Below are 26,755 nucleotides of genomic sequence, written 5' to 3' on the forward strand. Positions count from 1 at the left end.
GTGAGGTCAAGTAAAAGCTAACACATCTAATATACCACCATATTATGTGTCTTAGTACTATTCGTAATAGTTCGAAAGAGATGCAGATTTTCTTGAATGGATCCGGTTATTCACTTTAAACTTGCATATGACTTGAGCCTGAACAATAAAGATGAACGAATACAACCTTACCATGCTGTTTTCATGCAACATAGGAGGATAAGGAGTTCTTTTAAACCTCTTTGAGCACTAATAAGTAACACATCAACAAGAATAAAAATCTGTATTCTATGCAAAGTCAAATCACCAAAGTCAAGAGATTTCCAAGCAGGCAGAAAGCAAAACAAATCATTCATTTAAAAACACAAATCTGCATTCTATGCAAAGTCAAATCACCAAAATCAAGAGATTTCCAAGCAGGCAGAAAGCAAAACAAATCATTCATTTAAAAACACAAGAGGACAGATAGTTATCCAGTATGAGATTCCCTGTAAAATTTAATTTGTCAGCTATGGCTCCATAGAAGAACTGCAAGTGTACAATTTATCATACGAAGCCATTAAATAAAAAATGTGGCGAGTAGTCTTAAGAATGATAAATATATTCCATTCTCAATTCACCGACTATAATACAAACAATTAGCTTTTTCATCTCCATCAAAGCACCACATGAATTGGAATGTTACTAATCCAAATGCAACTTGTGGCAATAGTCGGTTGTTAAGTACTAAAGAAATGCATTTCTTGGGATACAAAACAAAGGAAGCCAAACTTCCATTTATGTCAAAATGTTGCATCCACGAAATCACAAGAGAAATCCAAGATTGACACAAATCAATCTACACTGATGGAGTTAATAAAGCATTGAAACAATAGGAATCAAATCCAAATTGCTCAAAGGAACATAAGCTTCATTTATGCAGCAAGGACTATGACAACAATGAATGCTACAATAGTGAAAATCACCAGCAACAAACAAGTCTGCATGGTGCAACAAACTGAATGTCAACATATTGTTGTAGTATATTGTCTTGGGTTAAAAAATAATAATGAGGTGTAAACAAAACACTCACCAGAGAAGAATTTGATTTCTGAGCTCTAGATGCATGGGACAATTGAATTTTTGCTTGACCAGTTGCAGAATAGGCACTGTTTATGTTGGAGTCAATATCATCTGGTTTGAAATATCAATAATCATGTTAAGGAAATTAACTCATACTAAAACAATACCAATTATATACATAAATATGCACTCTTTACCCATCATGATTCCTTGCTCATGAACTAGAACTGCAAGATCTTTAAAAATTTCATTTACTTCTCCAATATGCTGCTGAATCTCTTTTATCCCTTGCTCTCGTTCTTCAATAATGGCCTCATTAAAAATAACATCATTTTCTAGCTGAAGAACTTCCTGTCTAAAACATTTGAAGATCACATGGATCAGGAAAAGCTGAAAACTTTGTCACGAAATGCATGCATAATAACATGGACCACAAAACAACAATGTGGTCAAAATGTGGCGCACACAACATTCTAGCTAATAAACTAAGGTATGCACACTAGCACATTAAATGTGACTTGTACATAAAAAATAAATCAACATTTCATCCTCGATGGAATAGGTGGCGCATTAACCTCCCAATTGAGATTGGGATGGACTTAACTAGAGCAATCTTGTCATTTCTAGGTCCTATAGTCATCCTTCAGTCATGCTTCATGTCATCTCTACTTCCTTTGGTTCTCTTTTCCCTCTTTTAGCTACTTTAAGCAACCCTGAGATACTAACTAAAATCAAGTAGTAAGAATTTTTGGAGTTAGTGCTTAGAAACCCACGTGCATATAATAGGGTTCTCAGTTCAAAATTTCCAACAAAAGAGAGGTCAACATCTTTGCCTCAATCAAAGAATTTCTATTCATCAACGTATCACACCATATGATCCATGGTCAAGATGCAAATGTTACAATAGGCAAGAAAATTAGAGTTCCTTATATGGATATCTTTTGTTAGATGCATGATGCCCCATGGCTCTCCTAGGGAAAAATGAATTAATAAACACAAATAGATATTCATTCCTAGAAATTAAAGTTAATTGCTTGGACGAAGCTAATTGTATACAGAATGCTCAAGCTTTTAAGCTGAGGGGGTAATCTTCATTTTGTCAATAGTAGGCCTCCAGGAAAGGCTTGAAAATTTAAACATAAGACTTCACTCCTGTTATGATTAGGCAGGCTTACTAATTGCTACTTCCTTCGCGAAGGGTAGTTGGAAATTGCAACCCTCAAATACAATGACCTTGACATCCTAACCAAGTGTTCCTATAAGGCCTATAAATAGTCCTCCCACAACAGATGTCTAAATCACAGAGCTTAATATTAATATTCCTCTTGAAGAATCAATACAATACACCCACTTTGAAAAGGATGCAACTGTTGAAACCAAAACTTTTCCCAGTAGGCATATATGTTTTTATCACGGATTCATAATGATGATAAAAAATACCACAATATTTAATTCTCGCACAATTCTTACATAAATAAAAGGCATAACAATGGAAACTGTCATAAGGTCTCATTCTTAAAACTGTCTTTCACAAATATAGTTGACTGCAAAGTAAATGAGACAGAATTTACGCTCTCTGGATTTCATTTGACTGATCTAAGTTAATACTCTCTTTCTTAAACATACATAAGGCCATAAGAAGAATAAACTACAAGTGCTACAATCAAGGTAAATAAATAGCTTCGTAGTATATTTATAGAAGCCCCAGGGGAAAATACCTCCTTGACTCTATAAGGATAGTTTGATCCTCCCTAGATTTGTCTTGGCTTAAGTTCAACTCACTTGTACCATAGCTGCAAAAAACATTAGGAGAATAAATTTTCAAAAAATGTCGTAAGCAGAGATGTATGTCAAAAACTTCCGCATAGGAAAAATAAGCCCTGCAATCTCAAAGTTTTCTTGAAATGTATCCCATCCCACTGCAAGCATAAAGAACCAATAAACAAATACTAATGAAATCAAATAACACTTAGAATGATGTTTATAATCACCTCGATGGTGGGACTGCTTGCAGAACAAAAGGCTTATAAGCTGTCTCACGTTCAGCTGCTAGTCTTTGTGCCTTCTGAAATTCCTTTAAGACGGCCTGAAAATCTTTTGCAAGCTTTGCATCTTTTATCTTCTTGCTAGCCTGTTGTTAGACAAAACAATTTAAAAAGTCAGTTTGAATGACTGACTGATGAATACTGGACTGAATTAATCAAAATTTAACATTCAATTCTCTGAATGTGAAGACAACATCACTTAATAAAAGCATTTGACTTCAAGTGGAATGAATTTTGTTAGCATTTTCTGGTTACACTGATGCTGTTAGGATTGCACTTTTCCATGCATGTCTTGGGAGGTCTTCATTCATTGGTTTTTCCCCACAATCCCTGATCAGGGGAATCTTCCCCTCTCCTGCCACCCCACCCCATCAATCCTTCAAGGACATGTTGGCTGGATCTGGTTCACTCACACTTTAAAAAAATGATGTAATCAAGGCAGAAGGAGGCAAGAAGAAGCTGGATCAAACTACAAGAGGATCTAAAACCTTGCAAGCCAGATTTTGAAGAATCACTAATCATCAATTTTGATATTTTGGAATTCATAAAAACTGTATCTACTTTGCATGGTCAATTTGCAGAACCCTTGGAGCTCATCTCCCTCTGGAAGATTTGCATTCTTGGGTTTGAAGGAATTAGAAAGCCAAGAGGGAATATGGACTTTGTCCATGTCTAATAGATATTTCATTATCTTTGCCACTGAATCTGATTGAGATAGAATCTTCAGCAGAGACCCTTATTTCTTATAATGTAGCAAGGCCATCAAAGGCAATCCCTTCTACAACACCAAATTGGAAATGCATCTATTCTCTACATCAAGAGTTCTGATTCCCTAATGTGTTTGTGATGATTGTAAAATCCTTGTATGTGATAATTAATATATCCAAGAGCCACATCACATAGAATGTGGGAGAATTTGAGTGGAATCAGACTTTAAACTGTAGAAGTCTACCGTGAAGATATAGAGGTTGTCATATTATGGTTACCCAACAACAGAATACCTAGGTACTTAAAATATTGTTCAGCCTGTAAAAATTTAAATGATCCCTAGCATCGACATGGTGGAAAATTCTAATGATTTTTCTAAAATCGTTCGCAAAGATAGAAATGTTGTCCAAGATTAACTCTAGCATACTTTCTAATACAAGTTTAATGCTGGGAGACTCTCAGACTCTAGGTTCTTGGTTTTTTTCTATTTCCAAATTTTCTTATCCCTAACTCACTTGCCTTTATATTGTTGTGAAGTTTTCACACCATCGCCCAATTGCAAATGGGGACCCCCACTTTTGCTTTGATAGGATGAGGCGGTAGAATAAATTTGGCAACAATTCAGAATTTTGCAAGCCTTCTCAAAAATCAAGTTGTCCAAAAAATGGAAAATTGGCAAAATTTGGTAAAGTGTGAAAATTGAGCAAAATTGGCAAAATCTAGTGAAGTGTGAACACTGAAAATTGATAAAAAATGGTAAAATTTGGCAAAGTGTAAAAATTAGAAATTAAAATTAAATAGAAATAAAAAATTATTGTTAAAATTAAAACGCTATTCCCCTCCTACCCAACCCCCCCAAACTTGAAGAAGTGGATTCTATCTTCTCAAGAGCCAAGGTCGCCACATGAAGGAGTGGATTCCACCTCTTCAAGTGGCATTGACGCATGAAGAAGTGGATTCCACTTTCTCATCTAGCAATTGACACATCAAGGAGTGGATTCCACCTCCCCATGTAGTAATGAAATGAATTAACCAAAGCGATTGGCTTGAGCATAGAGATTGAATTCGAATTCGCCATTAGAAGATAATCATTTAATTTAATTAAACCTTGCATTGAGCTTTCAATTAAATATTTAATTAAGATTTGTATTATATATTTAATAATATTAAGCAAGGGAAATCAATTTTAATGGCATTAATTGGAATGGAAATCAATTTCAAATTAAGATAAGATCCAATTTGCATTGATTTTACAAAAATGAAGATCAATTTTAATTTGAGATGAGATTAGATTTACCTCGATTTTGTACAATGAAAATGGTTTTTAAATTGAGATGAGATTAAATTTACCTCAATTTTGCAATATATGGATTGATTTTAAATATGCATTAATTAATTCATCCATTGTGACATCAAATCTATCCAAGTGGCATCGATTTTAACAAATAGGCCATTGAAATTAATAGAAAAATAAATCATAAATGGCAATGTATTAAATATTCTCCGATCAACTTAAAATTGTAAAGGACAATGCATAGAGTGAATTATTCCAAGGCCCTTGATTTAACAAAAATATCAATCAATTTCAACCAAAGGGGAGCCAATTCAAATTGATTTATTCAAGAAGTCATCAAATTTAAATGATTAGCATCAATTTTAAACAAGGAAAATAACATTTTTTTTAAAATGATGCTGATTATTGTTGGTTACAAATCAAATTGAAGATGAGAGATGAGATTTCATTTTGCATTACCTAATTAAATTTTGTTATTGGAAATTAAAAAGGGAAGATGGGATTTAAATACTATGGATAGGAATGTTTTTGGTAAAAAAATTGAATTGCAAAATTGATTTAAGAGATGAATTTTAAAATAATAAAGTTTGTGATAATTTTCTAAGTCTTACTAATTTGCATTGTTGAAATTATCATTTAAAATTCCACAATAACTTACAAGTGGTGGTTTGCCTTGCAGGTAAAGTAATGATGAGGTGCGACTTTTATATGATGGAGCTATGATTTTATCAATAAAAGAAGGCAATCTTAATTGATAAATTGATTAAAATTTATCTTTTTCATCTCTAACCAAGTCAGGCTAGATTGATGGTCATGCCTTTTGGGGTTTAATTGGCCATATAAAAGCAAATAAAATTGCTTCATTTCAGACTCGGACCCAATCAGAAAACAAAAGAAGAAAAAACCAAGTACAAATGGAAGAAAAAGAAAATACAAGTCAAAATTGCCCAAATACTGGTCCAAGGCCGAAATTGTGGCGAAGGCCGAAATTGTATGAAGTCAAACTTGCACAACCGTAATTGTGGGAGGCTGCCATTGTAGGAGTCCAAGAGATGGACAATTTCCGCCATGCTAATTACAAGTCAAACTCAATCAAAGGAATGGACTTCAAACTAGCAAATTGAATTTATGCGAGATATTGCAAGCATTTGAAATCGGACTTGTAGCAACGAAGGGCTCTAGGTGAATCCAAGGCGTAACACTTGGAAATTAACAAAGAAAAATCTGAATTGAATTTTTTTGAATGTAGACTGGTTATGACTGAATTATTTAAGTTTGAAGTCTTTCATCATTTAGGTGAAATTAAATCTTTTTGGTTAACATTGTGCATTTCAAATTTGTGCACATTGAATACCTTTCTTGAAAGATTTGATTCCTTAAGCATTAATCCATGAAATTTGAGATGTGAAATGAAAATATTTGACAATATAATGTTGTTTTGCAAGATTAAAATGAAGATGAGCATTGCAAGGAAAGGCTCAAATTGAAGATCGAGCCAAGATGCAAATACAAATCCAAGTCCAAGTTCGAGTGCAAGCTATCAAAGTGGATTTTGAAGGGCAAATGCAACATCATGATTAAGGCTATAGGAAAATCAAGAAGATTATCAAACTTGAATTTCATTCAGAAATCCAGGATGTCCCAACTATGTGCCACACTTACATCATTTCTACAAGTACAGAATCAAGGTCTATACAACAAGGTGCAAGAACAAGCCAAGGCAATGAGAAGATTTCCAAGAGTAGACGAACTTTATAAAGAGGGCAAAGGATATTAATCAAGGTTATGAGATGAACATGCTGAGGTGGCACCTATTCACCTTTAATCAATCAGAATGCACCAAGTATCCCAATGGAGTAACTTCATCATATCATGTCTAAATTCATTGACTATGCTGAAGAAGAAAAGGTAAAAAGGGAAGAATATTCTCAAGGGTGACTTAATGTATATACAAGTGGTATTATCTTATTAATCCATTAAATGGTGGCTTCTTCTACAAGCTTCTACCTAACCTCTCTTCTCATTGGCCCACAAAATATTGTAATTATTTCATTGATTGGTGCACCTTATATAATGCTTCTACCTAATCTATTTTCTTACTGGCCCATGAAGGCAATGTAATTTTCTAATTGGCCCACATGGTGGTGCTTAATTGTAAATGGGTGCGCATTTAATAATTAGTAGTGGAGGTTATGAAACCTTAATTAGGGTTGCATTAGATTAATCTTGGCCCTTGATGTCAAATCGATCTTGGCCACTCATTGAACTGAACAACTATAAAAGGCCAAGGCCTTCTCATTTCTAACTCATTAGAGAGGAGATTAAAATTAGGTTAGATTAGCTAAGGAGAGGAGATTTGTTGAAATTGTTTCCATAGTACTATCAAAGTAATTGTCAATTCATTGTTGGACTTCATGGTGGACTACTTGTGTTGCTTTGGAACATTGCATGGTTTCTACATTCCTCATTAGATTAATATTTTATTTCAAGTAGAAGTAGAAGTAGATGAATGGAAGATATTGTTGAATGGTGATTACTGGTGAAGCTAGTGTCCATACCTTTAGGTAATTGTTGATTGTAAGTAACAGTGCAAGGTTAGTTTGAGCCTAAATTGCAAGCGTTTAACTTCTATTGGAGAAGATCATTTAGATTGCACCTTCGTAGGGTATTTGAATGAGTGTAGAAAATGTGAAAACCATTCTCACATCCATAGAAGATAGCATCTTCCTGTGCCTGGATGACACAACGAAGCAAGGATTGGTTAGAGGCTCACCCCATCATCAACATTATATCACATTCTTAGAATTTCTAAACTCTTTATCTCTTTGTTGTTGTTGGGTTTAAAGTGATTAAAGGAGCTAGAATAAAGTTGGTACCATAGAACGAACAATGCAAGTCCCTTTGTGATAATCAGCATATCATGTCATTACAAATGAGTGAAAGTGCACGGTAAAAAGGAACCTTAACGTTGTCTCATTTGATTATACAAATCATCTACATTGTTTAGCATATGTGCATCCTTATTCAAGAGAGAGTTGGAGATTTAGTGTCTCGTCTCAAACTACTAAGTATTCAATTTTGCATGTTCTAGTGGAACAAAACTCACATCAACACATGCCTCCTTATCTTTTTGGATGTTTCCATCATTTTACCTCATTCAATTTTACATTGCCATCTAGTTTACTTTTCCCCTCTTTTTCATTACATGAATGCTAGTTACCTTTTCTAATCAAACGTTATCCTCTAGACTTGTTTAAGTAAATCCCTTTTGAGACTATTTTAAGCTTGCAACTAGAGTTTCCACTCGTGTGGTTATTGTTCCATTCTCTTTTCCCTTTTTCCAGGAGTTCACAGTATCATGTCACTATAGTGTTTCTCTCTTGGCTTTACATGCGATGTGCTCTCTTTTGGAATGTCTTGGATGCCTTCAGATACTTCCACTTCAGTTTTCTGTGCAAATTCTTGACTAAAGCCCCAGCCATTTTTCTCCTTACACTGGTGCAGCTCACCTTATTCCTCTCCTCTTTTTCCTTTCTATCTCTGAGGCTTTTTATGTTAGCTGTAAGCTACTGGTGCTTCCACAGTCTATGCCAACCTCTCTTTTTCTAATAGATAGATTGTTCATATTGGCGGTACTAGGAAATTAGAAATAATCAAATGCAACTAGTGATAAAGTGAATCAACATACTTCTAGCTAGATGCTGGCTGATAATGAGTTTGTTTCTATTTCAAGGCCCTGCTCCAAATGAAAACATAATCTGATAATCCTAATTTTCAAGAGCAATCTCTCAGTGGAAAGCTTAATGTTGGACATGACCAAGCTAGAAAGACTAGTGCAGCTCTGTCTAGCAGCTGTTTTCTAGTGCAGATTAGAGACCTGCCGATGGAGGTCACTTCCAGTTTCTTCTCTCTTCTCTAAGAAAATAACTCCATTAGTTCTAACTTCTTTCAGGACCTTAGATAAGATAGAACTGCTTCCTAAAACCTTAGCATTTGAACTAATGATCTATTGGTTAACAATCATAATCACCTTTTCCAGTTTCAGTGCAAAGAAGAATGTAGGAGAAGGTTACTTGAAGACAATTCAGAACGCTTAACCATTATTAACACAAATATGAGCAATACTGAAAATGTTGGGGAAAGTCTTAAAAATTATTGTCAATGAGTAGAGATGTCTGGAGAGGATCTTTCATAGAGGCCAGGATCCAGCAAGTCAGAAACAATGGTCAACGCGCTGAGGTTAAATCAGATAATGATTTTGATGAAGATATGTAGCATTCCTACCACCCACTCTTGTTGACCGTTGGCCTGTGACCTAGATCTTGGTTGTAGATTGTATCTTAAACAAAGGTTCCTTGTAATAATGGCATTTATGCTCTTTTTATATGATAACTTTTCTGACATATTAAACAAGAGACATCACTTCACAATATTATCATGCAGAATGGTCACACTAACTTGCAGTGTAGAAAAGGTATTGTAATTGCAGCTTGGAAGGACAAGCATAGATACAAATAAGACATTAAACCACATCAATGAAGAACAGATATAATATCCCCAAACTACTTTTTAACATAAATATTACAAATGAAATTTCTGATAGTTTTGCATATAATAATGTATGCAATGGCATAATCTATGGACAAATTTATAACTGTGCAATATAACGAGTCTCGTCATAATTAATGCAAAAGAGTTAAACCAACAAAACTGGAACCACTGCATGTAATGTCACACTTTATCATTGGACAGAGGCAGAACCTTTGCATATGAAAAACAGAACTTACACCAAATTCTGCATGCATATCTGCTTCGCTCGCTTCTTTAAGTTTTGCAGATGTATCTTTCACCAACTGCCCAATATGTTGCCTAGTCTTATGCCTGCCCATCATAGTAAGGCACCATAAACGGTGAGTGGAAATCAGAGCAAATATTTTGTAAAAATATTGTGCGGCATAATTAATTGCAAATCCACAGTGAAAATATTAGCACCTTTGAGCTTATAAGGGGCCAAAAACAGAAAGCACAAAATGAAATATGTGAAAAGTTAATTACATTGCATTTGAATTTGAATTACTTGATATCTGATATAACCAGAGAGGTAAAAAATTTAACAGTTCTACACATATTATATAAAGAAGGATTCAAGTTGTTGAAAGAAAGATTTGATACTTTTCCCTGCTGTTTTCTTTGGTGATAAATATAACTTTGATGAAGTTGTGTCAATAATTCTCAGTCTCCAAGTTTGCTTTAAGGTATTTTCTCTTAGGTTTCTTCATCTTCCTTGGTTAACACGTGCCTTGTGCCCTGCAATTTTAGGCTCTGCAACCTTCAATACAGTTTGGTGAGCAGGGGACTTGGCTCATGTATTTTGTTTCTTAGCTTGGTTTTGGCTGTGATCTACTAGAAAATAGGGGATATACAAAGATATTATCCATTTTTTTGACACTCGTATGATCTCGGTTTTCTTACTGCTTCTTGTCCATTTTGTTGTTAATAAGTCTTTGTGTGTTAATGTCAATTACAGATTTCTCCTGCTAAGTTGCCAGATTGTCATGTTGTGGTCTATTTTATTTACCAATAATTCTCTAATGTCCCTTCTTGGAATATTCCTGGTTTTAGGCAAGCAAATAATATTAATCAATAAAGCACTAACAAATATAAGCATCATTAGTATTCAAATCAATAGAGAATCATCAACATTCAGATCGTGGCATATTCCTCATCCCAATCATATCATGAAATTCTTAGAAATACTTGAAATAGAAAAATTAATGTGGGTTGTCCTCCATATGTTCGAAGGCATGTAAGGGAGGCCATCTTTACAACTCCCAGTCCACCTTGAAGATTCCATCCTCCTTGCGTAGAAGGTTGGTCATCCCTCCAACTTTTGGCCAACTTGATAAGAGTATGAGAGTGGGGTCATCCTCTTACCTCCTGTGGACTTGGAAAATGGACCATCCTTCCTATTTGCAAGACACTTCCATAAATTCTAAATTGATTGCTTAAGGAAACTGCTATATTGAGTAATATTATTTAATGATTTTTTAAGAAACTTGCTAAAATTATATATGTATATTGATATTGTCGGTTAAATTTGAGACTCTTCTGATTAGTGAACAATCCCCCTTGATTGATCCTCATATAACCTGAATCCCTGATCTGCTTATTCAATTTCTACCTTAAATAGGTGTCCTGAATTATATTTCTAGAAATGAGTTTTGCTCCCGCTTTACACCTTCCAAAGTGGGGGGTCACACCTCCTCCTACCTATTGCTTTGCAAAAAGTTGCACTGCTCCATAATTGAACACTTCTTTTCAATTCATGTTCATGCTATTTAATAAGTTCTGCCTAAATATTAGTCTCAGATGGCCTCCTCTAAATAAATCTCAGCCTTGCCCCATTTAAAAATATATTGCTATTTAATTTCTTCTAATTCTAGTTGCCCCCTCTAAATAAGTCGCTTGCATTTAATTGTTGTCGATATTGTCGACCTATTATAATGAGTTGCTATTATATTTCATTGCATACCCTAGGTTTATTTATTAAGGTTCCAATCTCTACCAAGGGCATGACAGTCCACCCCACCAATAATTGCTTGTCCTCCAGCAATGGTCATGGAGAGAGCGTTCAAGATGATTGTTTTTTAGCCTAAATGTTTTGAAGACTGACTGGTAGACTTAGTCATCAAAGGTGTTGTCATTGCTGGCAACACATACGAAGGAATCATGACCGGTAGAGAGGCACAACCGGCAAGGCACGTTAATGTGTGACTCTAACTCATAAGAGTAATTTGAGTATAGAAAATGTGGTAGCCCAATAGAGGCGATGACAAACGTGATCCACTTAGAGAAAGTGTGCTAAGTGAAGTTGCATAAGCAAAAGGAAGCAAAGCGCAAGGAATAGCAGTGTGAATAGTGATTTCATTCAGCTAGGTCAGGATGATGAGCATGAAGCAAGAAACCCGTGATTGCCTAGTCACGTAAAGGGTAATAGTGCACTCAATGTCACATTTAATGGTGATGGGAGAAAGGATCGAGGAATATTCAAAAGAATTCAAATTTGAATTCTTTCTAACTATGGCAAGTCACCAAGAACACATGGCACTTGTGACTCTTGTACAAACACGCCAGAACCTGACAAGAGCGATGCATTTCTACAACAAGAGGCTGAGCTCGTAGTAGGGTGGGAATTCAAACTTTGAATTCTCGAATCAAGTCTTCCAAGTGGAGCAAGAGAAGAGTATAAAAGCAAACAAAGTTGGAAGAGTAAAGGTTAGATTGCCAAGCGAATCGCCAAAGAGCTAGAAGAGCCAAGCTAAAGTAGAATCTCATATAATAAAGGGAGAGTAATCAGAGAGAGGTCATCTTCTAGGAGTGTTTGTGCTGAGAAAAGGAGAAAGAGCCTGAACAACACAAGGTGTATTGTGTACATAAGCTAAGAGAGCAAAGCACACAAGTGATCAAAGTCCGAAGCTATAGAGCCGAGAAAGCAAAGCTCAATTCCAGATTGGTTGAGAGAGCTAAAGAAGGATCTATATCAAGCTAAGTTCAGTAGCTAAATTGTTAGATCATTTCTTTGTTGTTTACTAATCTTTACAACAACAAATACCGTTGAGGGAGGACCCTAACAGGTTCTTTGTATAGGGTGACACATTAACTTGTGTTCTTAAGTCCTTTAACCAAGCTACTCCTAACAGAGCAAGACTCTAGCGGGTCTCATCAAATCCCCCAACAAGTTGGCACCTTACAGTGTTGTAATCTTCTAACAGGGATAAGCTCTTGATCGGATGCACTTCACAAGAGTACAAACTTGTGAGGACAGACTCACACATCGTGGTTTTTTACCCTAGTTGGGTTTCCACGAGATAAATACTGTGTTTATTGCTATTTTCATGGTATGTAATTTTTCTTAACTCTAATTGGTTGAGTTATAGCTAGTACTAACCTGTAGATAAGTGAGTAGTGTGATTTGAAGTAAAAAGTTGTAATTAGTGAGTATATTGAATCACCTCCGCCCTCTCACCTCCCCCTCTCAATATTTTGACCTGTGGTTGGGACCAACAATTGGTATCAGAGCCTAGGTCCTCTAGAGACGAGAGTTTAAACAACTTATGGAAAAGATCAAGATGTTCAAAAGGGATGCACCAAAGTTCTCCAGGGAGAACTATAACTCAAGGTGTAGAAAGATGTGCTTGCATATGAAGAATCTTGGAGACGCTTACTGGACCCATGTAGAGGTCAAATATGAACCAACTGGTTAACTTAGTACAAACCAGTTGAAGGAAAAGGATATACACACGGCCATAATGGATGCTCTAGCGAGCACCTTGTCCTACCCTGAGTATAAAAATGTGGAGGAACTAGAGGCAACATACGAAATGTGGGAGAAGTTGAAGGTCGTCCATGGTGGAGACAAGCATGTCATGAGGGCTAAAGCTGAAAGCCTAAGAGGAAAGTTTGATGACTTGAGGATGCAAGAAGGAGAAGAGATTGAGGCCTATGGCAAGCGAGTAAAAGACATCATGCTAGCTATCAAAGCATGTGGTGAAGTAATATCAAAAAATGAGTGCATGAGCAAGGTGCTAAGAATTCTACTGCCCAAGTACACCATAAGAGAGTCATTCAAGAGATGAGAACCATAGACAAGATGGAGGTATCGCTCGATGCCTTGATAGGCAAGTTCACTACATTTGATCATAGCAATTTCGACAACAATCAACCACCCAAGGTTGAAATTGCATTCAAAGCCTCGATTACACCAATTGTAATAGTGAGAGAAAGAGGAGAACTTACTAAGCACATCTAGACATAGGAGAGAATTAGAAAGTCTATATGCTAAAGAAGCCGAACAAGAAGAGTTGGAGGTTTTGTTCACAAAAAGAACGGTGAGGAAAAGGGAAGTACAAGAGTAAGCTTCATTTCAAATGCTTTAACTACAATAAGGTAGGACACTACACTGTTAGATGTCCAAAACCTGACAGAAAAGAGACTTGAGACTGGAGAGAAAACAACTGGAAGGGTACCAACAAGAAGTGGTCAAACTACAAAGCAAAAGAGAAGAGGTGCTACATTGTCTGACTGATGAAGAGTCAACCAGCAATGAGAAAGAGGACGAGGATGAAGTATCTTTTGTCACCATCAGAGAAGAAAGGGTGGACAAAGCCCTGATAACTAGTACCAGTATCCACAAGAACTGGATAATAGATAGCGGTTGCTCACACCACATGTCAAGTGACAAGAGCAAGTTCAACTAAGTCTAGGCCTACAACGGAGGAATGGTGAATCTCGGCAACAACTTGTCATGCATGGTGATAGATAAGGGTATTGTAGCCCTAAATGAATCCACTACTTGTGAAGATGTGTATCTAGTGGAAGGATTAAGATATAACCTATTGAGTGTGGCTCAACTAATGTACAGAGGTTATAAGTTTGAATTCAACAAAAGGTCTTGCAAAATACTTGACAAGGCAGGCAAGTTGCTAGCTACACAAGAACAAAGCAGAGGTAACCTCTTTTAACTCAATATTTCTGGTAATACTTGTATGGTAACTAGAAATGATAATAGTTAGTTGTGGCATAGGAGGCTATGTCAAGTAAATTTTAAGAGCATTATCAAAGTAGGAAGGAAGAACAGTGTAAGGGGTCTACCCCCTATTACTAAACCTACAATCTGATGTGTAAAGATTGTCAACTAGGAAAGCTAGCAAGTTCAAGTTTCTCTAGCAAGTCACTTACTTCAGAACATGTATTAAACCTAGTTCATACTGACTTGTGTGGTCCTATGAGGGCAAAGAGTGTATCTAGGTGATGTGTACTTTATGTTTTTTCTTGATGATTTTTCTAGAATGATGTGAACTATTTATTTGAAAGAAAAATCAGAAACCTCCCACATGTTCAAAGTATACACCGGTAGAGCATTGAAATGATTGAGATCAGACTGGGGAGGTGAGTTCACCTCATAAGAATTTGAAAGCTATTGTGAGGAGCACAAAATTAGAAGGCAAATATCAGCTCCCAAGACACCTCAACAAAATGGTGTCGTTGAAAGAAGAAACAGAACTATCATAGACTATGCTAGAACATTGATGATCCAAAATAATGTTGCACAAATCTACCAGAGAGAAGTTGTAAGCAAAACCATTTACACCTTGAACAGGGTGCAAGAGAAGAAGGGGACAAAGAAGACTCCCTATGAATTGTGGTTTGGTCATACACCATCCATCAGTTACTTCCAGGTATTCATAAACAAATTCTATATTAAGAGGGACAAATATAAAGGGAAGTTCAAGCCAAAAAGTGATGAAGGCATCTTTTTGGGATCCCCTACCAAGAGCAAAGCATATAGATGTCTGACTCTTCAAACAAATAAAATTGTTGAATCTGCAAATGTAAAGGTGGATCAATTCTCAAAGAAAAATGGAAGACACTAAAAAGGAACTAGAGGATTACAAGCAATTTGAGTACATTCCACTAAGTGATGTAGTGGAGAGAGTACCAATTGAGGTAGAACCTATACAAGAAATTGTATCAGCCCAAGCAAAGGAATCTCGACCTGAAGAGCAAAGAGAAGATACACCTGAAGGAGAAGTGAGGCTAGCCAAGTATTTGAGAAGCCACCACTCAACAAATCAGATCATTGGAGATAAGGATGTTGGAGTAATCACCATGAGAAAGGCGAGCGAGATGGTATGTCTACTCTCACACATAGAGCCTAAGGCTACAAAAGAGGCTTTGAAAGATCAAGATTGGAGAAAGGCCATGGAGGAAGAAATTGATCAAATAGTAAACAATGATACATGGACGTCAGTCGCCTGACCAGATGACAAGAACGTCATTGGTACAAAATGGGTGTTCTAAAAAAAAATGAACAAAGATGGAGAAGTGGTCAGAAGCAAAGCCAAACTTGTTTGCAAAGCAGCATGCACAAAAAGAAGGCATAGACTATGGAGAAACCTTTACACCAATGGCCAGGCTGGAAGGAGTCAGGATATTCCTAGCATTTGAAGTACACAAGAAATTCAAGGTATATCAGATGGACATAAAGTCTGCATTCTTGAATGGAGTTCTGGAAGAGGAAGTCTACATTGAGCAGCCTAAGGGATTTGAAAACAAACATGGCAGTAACCAAGTATGTAGATTGAGAAAAGCCCTGTATGGACTAAAACATGCACCAAGAGCATGGTATGAAAGGCTACACTCATACTTGATAAAGATTGGGTTCACAAGAACCAATGATAACTGCAATCTATACATGAAGGAAGATACAGAAACAAGTTTTCTGATTGCAAAATCTTCATGGATGACATCATATTTGGAGGAGATGATAAGCTAACTGGCCAAAGCCATGAAGGAGTTCAAGATGTCCATGATTTAAGAAATCAAATTCTTCAATGGACTTCCAAGTGTCCCAATTAAAATGAGGAATCTTCATAGGGCAGACTAAGTATGTGAGAGAAATACTGCAAACATTTGGTATGGAGGAAGCAAGACCAGTAGGCATGCCAATGGCAATCGGTTGCAAGCTATCAAAGGAAGATGGTAGCCCTGAAGTAAATGAGATACTTTACTGATCCATGATTGGTCAATTGCAATATGTGGTGCACGAAAGACCATAAATAGCACAAGTGATTGGGTTAGTGGCTAGATTCTCGGCCAACCCAAAGGAATCACACATGGGAGCTGTAAAGAGGGTCTTCAGGTATCTAAAGGGTACTGAAGAATATGCTCTTGGTATCCACGCAAAGGTAACTTTGAACTTAGTGTCTTTACAGATGTTGATTGGGCGGGAAACATAGCTGATAGGAAGAGCACAATTGGAGATGCATTCTTTCTTGGAGGAAGACAGGTTGCCTAGACCAGCAAGAAGCAAAACTGCATATTGCAATCAACCGTTGGAGCAAAATATGTTGCTGCGGCAATGAATTGCACACAAGTTCTGCTTGAAGGAATTCATGAGAAAATGGAGGAACCAGTAGTTATCAATTGCGATAACACTAGTGCAATCAATATATCCAAAAATCTGGTTATACACTCAAAGATTAAACATATATCCATCAAATGCCATTTTCTGAGGGAACAGGTGCAAGCAAAAGAGGTCAGATTGGAATATGTACAAACTAAGTAGCAACTGGTTGATATCTTTGCAAAGCCTCTTCAAAAGGATACTTTTAAGTATCTAAGAGAAAGGTTAGGGGTCTTACCCCTATCTAGCCTAACTAAGCCCAAGCAGGCAGGCAACAATCCATGATCAAAAAAATGAAGTAAACTAAAGGTGGATTGATGAGAACAAGAGACTACTCCATAGGGGGGAGAAGTCAAAAAAAAGCAACAAGGAAGAAAAGATGGTCGCCTTTGGCATTGTTGTCAAAAGGGGAGAAGTTGAGAGGAGTAAAAGAGTTGCAAATGATCAAAGCATGAAAATGCACTATCTCAAGGGGAGACAATGAAAGAAGTAAAGAAAAGAACACACGCGAAACAGAGAATACTAAAATGACTAAGCATTGCCATCAACGCCAAAGGGGGAGATGGTTGGCCTAAATGCCTTGAAGACTAACCGGTAGATAGACCGGTAGACGTAGTCATCAAATGTGTTGTCATCGCTGGCAACACATACAAAGAAATCATGACTAGTACAGAGGCACAACTGACAAGACATGCTACTCTGTGACTCTAACTCACAAGAGTAATCTGAGTTGCGAAGATGTGGTAGCCTAGCAGAGGCAATGACAAAGGTGATTCACTTAGACAAAGCATGCTAAGTGAAGTTTGCAGAAGCAGAAGGAAGTAAAGCCGAAGGAACAACAGAGAGAACAATGAGTTGATTCAACTAGGTCAGCATGATGAGCATGAAGCAAGAAACTTGTGACTCCCTACTCATATAAAGGGTAAGAGTGCACTTAATGTTGTATTTAATGGTGATGGGAGAAAGGATCGAGGAATAGTCGAAAGAATTCAAATTTGAATTTTTTCCAACCATAGCAAGTCACCAGGAACACGACCCGTGACTCTTGTACGAACACGCCATAACCTAACAAGAGCGATGCACTACCGCAACGGGAGGCTAAGCTAGTAGTAGGGTGGAAATTCAAATTTTGAATTCTCAAATCAAATCTTCCAAGTGGAGCAAGAGAAGAGTATAAAAGAAAACAGAGTTGGAAGAGTAAAGGTCAGATTGCTAAGTGAATAGCCAGAGAGCAAAAAAAGTCAAGCTAAAGCAAAATCTTGTATAGTAAAGGGAGAGTGATCAGAGAGAGGTCATCTTCTAGGAGTGATTGTGCTAAGAAGCAGAGAAAGAGACTGAACAACACAAGGTGTATCGTGTGCATGAGCTAAGAGAGCAGAGCACACAAGTGATCGAAGTCTAAAGTTGCAGAGTCGAGAGAAGGTCGAGCTCAATTCCAGATTGGTCAAGAGATTTGAAGAAGGATCTATATCAAGCTAAGTTCAGTAGCTAAATTGTTATCTCATTTTTCTGTTGTTTACTAATCTTTACAGCTGCAAATCCCGTCAAGGGTGGACCCTAACAGGCTCTTTGTACAAATCACTTAACAAAGTGACACATTAACTTGTGTTCTCAAGTCCTTTAACCAAGTTGCTCCTAACAAGGCAAGACTCTAATAGATCTTATCAAAATCCCCTAACAAGGTGGCACTTTACAATGTCATTGTAATCTTCTAACAAAAATAAGCTCTTGACCAAGCACACTTCAGAAGAATGCAAACTTGTGAGGATCGACTCACACACCATGGTTTTTACCCTAGCTGGGTTTCCACGAGATAAATATTGTGTTATGTGTTGCTATTTTCATGGTATGTATTTTTTCTTAACCCTGATTGGTTGAGTTATAGCTAGCACTAACCCGTAGATAAGTGAGTATTGTGATCTTTAGTAAAAAGTTGTGATCGGTGAGTATACTGATTCACCCCCGCCCCCTCGCCTCCCCTGCTCAGTATACTGACCTGTGGTTGGGACCAACAAATTTCTCACAATTCAACTTCTGTTGCACAATTCCAATATTGTCTCAAGATGCAATTTGAACCAAGAAATGTTTTTGCCTTTATTTCAAAAGTGAGGTATCCTAACAACTCTTAACAACATAACCAAGAGTTAGAAATGTGCAAGGTTCATAAATTAAGATAAGTTTTCTCTTATCCTTAGAGAGAAGAAGCTAGGACATCCTGTAAAAGCATAGCTTGAAACCATGTAGGGGATGATCAATCGAAATTTCAATTTCTCTCTGCATCTACAAGGAATCTGTTTTGATGTATTTCTTTGAGGTAAGGTAAGAAGATAAACCTTCCACATCTTAAGATGAAAATTAAGTATGACACACATCTATGACTTTAATTGAGCTGCTTTCTATTGATGCTTTTTTTCCTTCCCAACAACCTAAGGGCCAAAACATAGAAACATTATGGTGATGCGCTGTAGACAAAACTATTACTATTTGCCTTGGTGAAAAATGATTCGTCTTCTCTAATTAAAGATCTTGATTCTGCAATAGAATCTCTTCATTGATAGGTGTTACTGTCAGGAATCCAATGAAACAATTTCCTTCTTTTGTAAGAACTTAAGTGCAGTACTATGAGTTTTATGGGATGATTTTTCAAGGTCGTTTCCAATAATAAGAAGATTAAAAGTATTGTAAGATGGCCATTTCTCAAGGCATAAGTTACATCCTTGTCTTATTTGTAAAGGAGATTGTGTTGAGTGGCTAAGTTGGATTCACAATAGGTACGTTCATAAATATTTTACTTTATGATAGATCTTGTAATATATTAGATCAAACATGTTGTTGGTGTAAATACGTATTTACTATTTACACTTTACTTAAGTTAATGCATTATTTTATTATTATGCATTATTTTATTATTTTTTAGGTGAGACACTTAGGAGTTTGCGTACTTTTATGAGTTGACATGTTGACAACACTGGAGTAAGCAACTCTAATTCAGCACATGGTGTCTACAACACTGGAGTTTGCATAATTAACTGAGTTGTCATGGAGACAACATAGTTATTCCCACTCCTATTTTAGCACATGGTGTCTACAACATTATTTTGCGTGCTACACCTTTGTAGGCTTATCCTCTCATCATCGCACTTACTTCTGTGCTTAATGGAAGATAATCCACTTCAGGCGGACATGTGCCTGGTTGTATGACTTATCATGTTGCTTATTCCTATGCATTCTAGAAGCATTCCAAAGGCCTTTATATACAGGCACTCCTAGCGTACTTTAACATTGAATCGAATACATATTGATATTCTAATCATACTCTTTTTGGTCTACTGTTGTGCTTGTGTTTGAGTTCTTTGATCTTGGGTGAATTTTGGCCTAAGGCAGATTCTTACACATGTTACTATGATATGGTAGTCTCAAATCTATAGCTGTGATGATAAAGTCATGAAGGATGCTACAAAATCATTGCAATAATCATCACTACTTCATTCAAATACTTGTTTTGAGAATTCCCATCTGTGGGGGGGGGGGCTGCTACCTAAAAATTGTTACTGTTTCCTCATTCAGGGGGGATGTTATAGATCAAATGATGTTGCACATTTATTGTGTTGTACTTCTTGCAAATTTTGTTTGTGTGTGTATGTCAGAGTTTATCAATACTGAGTGCTTCAATTGCATCTAATGATGATGTTGCAGATTGATAATTATGCCTAATTACATGATGAGTAGATGAAGTTCTGTGATAGTTTAGTTGCATGACTCTTGAGTGTTGTTGCATTGAGTTGAGATTGATGCTTGAGTGATTGGCTTGAAAGCTTTGATTTAGTTTATTGAGTGTGTGCTGGGTATCTTAGATTCCTTCAAAATCTTGGGGCTCAAGGATTTCAAAGTTGACTCCAATTTGTTTGGGATCTTGTAGAATTCTCAAATATTTTGTGTTGTTAAGCATCTTGAAAGGGGTCAGACTTTCTTAGGTTTTGTGATTGAAAGGAGTGTATGTATTTGCCAAAACATGTTTATTTATTTCATAAATGAATGGCTTGTCTTGATTCCATTTTCCTATAGAATCACTACCAACATCAGTACTATGTACTCTCATTAACAGTTCCCCACTTTGAAACACTTCATAAAGTGAAGGGTAACCTTTCGTTAGAGAAGTTTAGCAAAGAAAGCCTGTAGGCTCGAAGTGATTTCAGGGTTCTCTTTCTGGACTGACCTTGTACAATGTAATGTCCCCCCTCAACTGATATGTCAAGTTATTAGAATCACTTTAATAAGTCTGTTTTAGTTATGTGTCTCCCACACTTAGTCAATTTTATGAAGTAAAAGGAGACAAGTGTGTGGGGTCGTATTCACTTAAGTTGCCCCTATTTCTATATTTCTATAGTATCACTACCAACATCAGTACTATGTACTATCGTTATCAGTTCCCCACTTTGAAACACTTCATAAAGTGAGGGTAACCTTTCTTCAGAGAAGTTTAGCAAGAAAGCCTGTAGGCTCAAAGTGATTTTAGGACTCTCTTTCTGGACTGACCTTGTTACATGTAATGTCCACCCTTAACTGATACGTCAAGTTATTAGAATCACTTTAATAAGTCTGTTTTGGTTATGTGTCCCCCAGACTTAGTCAATTTTTTGAAATAAAAGAGACGAATGTGTGGGGTCGGATTCACATAAGTTGCCCCTATTTTCCAGTCATGGGTCCGGCCTTTGGGTTATTTCCTTATCCTTGAGTGATTTAATGAGATTAAGTCAACATTATCCTTCCAGTCAAGTGGTGAAATTGTATATTAGAAAATTTGCCTAAAATCTAGGCTTTGTGGCTGTTTGGAATGTGAAGTCTTTTTAAGGCAGTGGTGCGGATGAATGGTCTATTATAATATCTTGATTTATGTTTTTTCTCTCTGCAACTGGAGCGCAACCTTACCAAGATGGAACCCTTGGCAATGGAGAGCTTGTACGTCAACCCAATGGTGAAGTATGTGCCACCAGTGCTACAGCTATAACATGGCTCTGAGGATTAGCGCTTGGAAGAAGTCGCTGGCAGTTTGGCTAGCAGCAATACTGTGAAGGATATTGCAAATTTAAAGGGAAAGTCTCAGCTGAAGAAAACTACAGAATTTGATTAGCCATTGATATACGCCTGGGCTGTGATTCACAACCAGATACATAGCCTGTCCACTGTAAGAAGACAATAAATCCGGTATCGCCCATTCAAGTACTATTATATCCTCTGATAAAATATTTAGTTCTTCTACTGTTCTCTCCTTGTTGTTTATCTTATGAACTTAGAATTAAAAATTTCCAAAAGAATCAATGGAAATTGATTTATCTATATGCTCTGAATTAGGTCATGCTTTTAGATGTCTTTGCATTATTTCTATTACTAAGGATATTTCATACCATTCAATGCATCTCTCAGCCAACTTGAAGACTCTTTTTCAGGTGACAGGGCACAATGGAACATTGAGCAGATTTAGCATGGCAACAAAAATACTTATCTTGAACACAGTCATGAAGGTCTAGGTCTGTTAACTTTTATTGTAATAGCCATTAATGTTACCACAATGACCAGACTAAAGTATCCATATAAAATTGCTAACAAGGATGACATTATTAAATTTTAGAAAACTTTGAATGCAATGTTCTAGTTTTATTGAAACCTGTGGTAATCACAGTTATGAGGGCCATCATGTCAGGTAATAAGGGAGTATGGATGTTGCAAAAGGCTGAAGAGGATCTCTGCTTATCAAGGCACTCGTAACCATTAGTTTTGTTGTTGAAAACAAAATCTAAATTATGGGAAGCCATTCTTAAAAGCTTATTAGGACACTTTGTAGGACTGATAGCTAAACACCACTTCTGAACACCATGAAATCTTTTCAGAAAGGTTTTTAAGTGTCATAGGGACCTGATACAAGAAGAAAGATAATCTTTGTTGTGGAAACTATTTATAAATGTTGTGATGCTATTTTGTTCCAGATCTTAAAGAGAAAGCCTTGAGGAAAATAGCAACAGAAACAGTGATTGGAGCCCTAAGATTTGATTTCAATACAGATCACCCTTTTGCAGTTTGATATTGTGTGATCCCACCCGATCTCCTAGGATTTGTTTATGCCTTTGTTAATATGATGTGACACAAGAACTTTCACTTTCCCTCCAATGCATGAAGCCAAAGGAGTACTTATTCACACTTGGTGAAGGGGGAAATATTGGAACAATTATGGAGTCTGAGTTGTGTTTTGTAATATGCATCAAGCTGAACATATTGTTCAACGCACAAGATTCTTTTACACTATCATTATTTGTCAACTACCAGAGGAATGGATATAAAGTGCAGTCTTTGATTGTCTGAATGTTTGATATGAATGTCTGAATGCAGTCAAGTGATCTGTGCAAATACAGAAAAAAGAGGAGCAAGCATTGGAGTTTATGCACACATTTCAAGAGGCAAGCCCATTAGTAATGTCCATAGGAAGAAAAAAATATTATAAATGAGTAAGTCATGTGTGCCCAGGTCTGAAGCAGCAAAGATTTAGGCATGAATGTCTAATGGCTTAGCCATCTCCAAGCTCCTCTGGAGTATTTTGTTGCCAGTTCAACCATCAGCAACTTCCTCCCATATTTAAAATCGAAAAACACATCCAGAATCTCTTTCCAATAACTAGGAATGCATGTGATAGGATGTAGCCACTGTTTACGTCTGCCATAGTGTCTACCACATGCAATAAGTGTGACCGGTTTGAACAAGAAAGTTTTCATGTGTAAAGGCTACTGTTTAGGGGCTGCTTCAGTCAGATGTACAGGGAATTTCAGTCTCTATTATTATTCCCATCCTGCTATTCTGCCTCTTCAAACTGCCTAGGGTTTACTCATCAGTTCAACATGTTTTCAATTCCTAATAACAATGGATTCTCAAAAATAGAAGTAGTTTAAATACCTCCATCATTGCAGATTTCATGGTGATTTCCATATTTTTGTTGCTAAATTCATCAATTCTCAAGTTACCTTTTCAAACTTCCAATGGACATTCATGGCTATTCATATATTGTCACAAACTTTCAATGGACCTTCATGTTCAAGATACTAGTTTTAGCAGTAATAATATATGGCTACAATTATTCTCAATGCTTTATCCAAGAAAAGGATAAGGATATATTTTAGACTGTTTTACTCAAGTTGTTTAATTATCTGTTTCGGTACAGTTTTGCTTTAAACTTTGTTTCTTTCTGTTTTTTCTACGGCTCTTGAATAGGCTTTCTTTTTAGGTTTTGTTATTCTTAAATATCTAGAAGTTATTTATTTTGACATATTAATAGTTTCTTTGAGCACATAAACTCTTAGTAAATGTTTTGACTGGGCTTATGTTACAAAAATTGTTATTCAGCTTAAGTAGGGTGAAACTTATGCTTGTAATTTCATCCAATAGACTGATTGAGATTGTATTGAGTCAATCTCTGAATAAGCGATATCTGTTAGTTCGAATTGAGATATAATTGCAGTTTAAGTATTTATTTGTTTAGGATTATGTGTTGTTATTTTTTCAATCTTGTTTGTAACAGAATACTAGTCTTTAATTTAGCTAGCCAGAAATTGTGTTGTTTGTTTGTGTATTATATAATTTATCTTCTTCAAAATCTGAATATCTCATATTTGAACTGTTAATAGTCTGGCACATGCAACTAAGTCAAAAACACAGACACTTAATTATTTATTTCATGCAAACCTCTTTAGTAAGATTTTGCATAGTGCGTACAACTGTAAATTCAGTGTATGGATTTAGTCTAGGCTTAGTTTTAAGTTTGGTTAGATTTGAGGGAGCTACTTCTCACAATTCGAAGAGACTTTCTACCATACACTGTTCCAAAGCTCACCCACATTTATTAGACTAAGCATTTTGGGAGAATTTCCAGAAGTTGCACGATGACAAATAATCCTGGTGATCCATGTACTACACCTGATTTCAGGAAGAAACGCCCTAACTCTGCCAATGCATGGCCTTTGTCCTACCCACCTGGCCAATAGCTCAACATGATGCCTCTCAGGCCTCCTACAATAAGTAGCTTATATTTTTAACCATGCTTACACTGCTGGGTAGCGCCTTAATTTTGTTTTATGAATTCTCCCTTACGATTGTAGATGATTTAATTGGAAATTAATTTTATAAAAATATAGAAAATTAAGTTCCCGTTGCACAACCTTGAAAGCATGTTACTAGTCAGAGGAAAGCATGTCCAGTTATAATTTATATAAGGCTCAGCAGTTGCATATCCTCCACGGAGATGAAAATTTTAATATTTATCCATGCAAGGTCTAAGCAAGAGCCTGAACACAAAAAGTGGAGACAGAAAGCAACATACAATTTCTCCCTTAGCTCAGGAGAATCCTTTGGTGTGCCCAGGGTATTGGCAAGCCGCTGAAAGGTTGAAACCGCTGTATTGACCTGGAAAACTCCTGCCGCCACGGCCTGAGATAAATCCTGCTTCCCATTAGAGGTCTCTTTCCTAATGGGTAATAACCGCCCTGCTTCTAAATCCTGAAAGCTCATATTCCCACGATGCAATGAACCCTATACAACAACAATTTTTCCGAAGCAGCCCAAAACTATTTCAATTGAAAAGAACTGACCGTTCCATATCCTATCATCTCATTCCACTGCTAGCAATTGCGTTGCAATACAATTCAGATGTAGAAGTCAATCAGAAAGGCAGAATTGATATGTTAAAAAAATAGGGGAGATTCCAATGTATAATAGAATTGGGGGAGAAAGTAGATCCAATCACTATCGTACAGACTTTTACAGCCATAATTTAATATGACGTCTATAATTGGGAGAGGTCATCTAAATGATTGAAAAGGCAACGGGTTTCTCATGGGGCTCATTGTTTGACGTTTCCTCTAATTTTTGTGGTTGAGTTCATAAATTTGGCAGTCTTCTCAACGAAGCAAGGAATACTCCTGCATTTTGTTGCGGAGCCATTGTACCATCCAAATCCAAAACCAAGTTGGCGTGTCATATCCTTTGTTTACTGGTACGCTAATTACGGCGTGGACAAGACCCATAAACAAACACAACAGCAGCTTTAACTTCCAGTCTACACCGATTAGGTAGGTGAAGACCGAATGGTGAATTTACATGTGCACGGGGCCAGACCTCATGGTAAAGTAAAACTGTCTCTCCAGCCGTCTTCGACTTGTGACAGACTTCATGGTAAAGTTCTTCTAAGGATGGCTTCTCTACGTCTTGTTTGAAGCATAGTGTTCGGTGTCTCTCTTAAAAAATATTTGTAAGTCTTATTATTGTCATGTGGAGTCTTAAATACATGGTAGTCTTACATCACTAGCACATATCTAGACGAAGATGGTTGTTCTCGTGTAGTTCCATATTTACTATTACTATTTGTAGACCCAAAACATGTGGTCATTATTATGAACTGCAAAAGTTCAAATCTTATAGAACGTAGGGTATGTATGTCTTGTTGGTAACATAGTGTTAGGTGTCTCCTACAAGAAATACATGGTAGTATCATATTATTGTCACCATATGTAGACTCGAAAATATATGGTTGGTACAGGGTAGTCCCATATTACTGTCATCAACCCCAAAATAGTTGCTTGTTATAGGGTAGTCACATATTATTGTCATCATATACAGTCTCAAATTAATGCAAGAGCATCCATGGTGTAAATGCAATCTTGC

General features: G+C 36.6%; 1 protein-coding gene across 1 annotated transcript; it reads right to left on the minus strand.

Annotated features, from left to right (window-relative positions):
- Positions 1-564: 564 nt before the first annotated feature.
- On the minus strand, positions 565-25,775 carry LOC149574891 (syntaxin-22-like). The gene is made up of 7 exons (XM_089814741.1): positions 25,416-25,775; positions 9,876-9,969; positions 3,033-3,172; positions 2,760-2,834; positions 1,239-1,396; positions 1,052-1,152; positions 565-959 (listed from the first exon to the last, which is right to left on the minus strand). Exons 1-7 carry the CDS (start codon positions 25,601-25,603, stop codon positions 894-896), a joined length of 822 nt encoding a protein of 273 aa, XP_089670867.1. The 5' UTR covers positions 25,604-25,775; the 3' UTR covers positions 565-893.
- Between the last annotated feature and the right edge of the window lie 980 nt (positions 25,776-26,755).

The sequence above is a fragment of the Cupressus sempervirens genome, chromosome 2 (genome assembly GCF_028749045.1).
Source record: "Cupressus sempervirens isolate cs-2001-9-10 chromosome 2, ASM2874904v1, whole genome shotgun sequence".
Lineage (NCBI taxonomy): Eukaryota > Viridiplantae > Streptophyta > Pinopsida > Cupressales > Cupressaceae > Cupressus > Cupressus sempervirens.

Coding starts and splice junctions, on each gene's coding strand:
- LOC149574891 (XM_089814741.1), bottom strand. CDS start 25,603: ATGAGCTTTCAGGATTTAGAAGCAGGGCGGTTATTACCCATTAGGAAA. Junction 9,970..25,415: donor CCTGAGCTAAGGGAGAAATT/GTATGTTGCTTT, acceptor TATGATGGGCAG/GCATAAGACTAGGCAACATA. Junction 1,153..1,238: donor TGAGCAAGGAATCATGATGG/GTAAAGAGTGCA, acceptor ATTTCAAACCAG/ATGATATTGACTCCAACATA.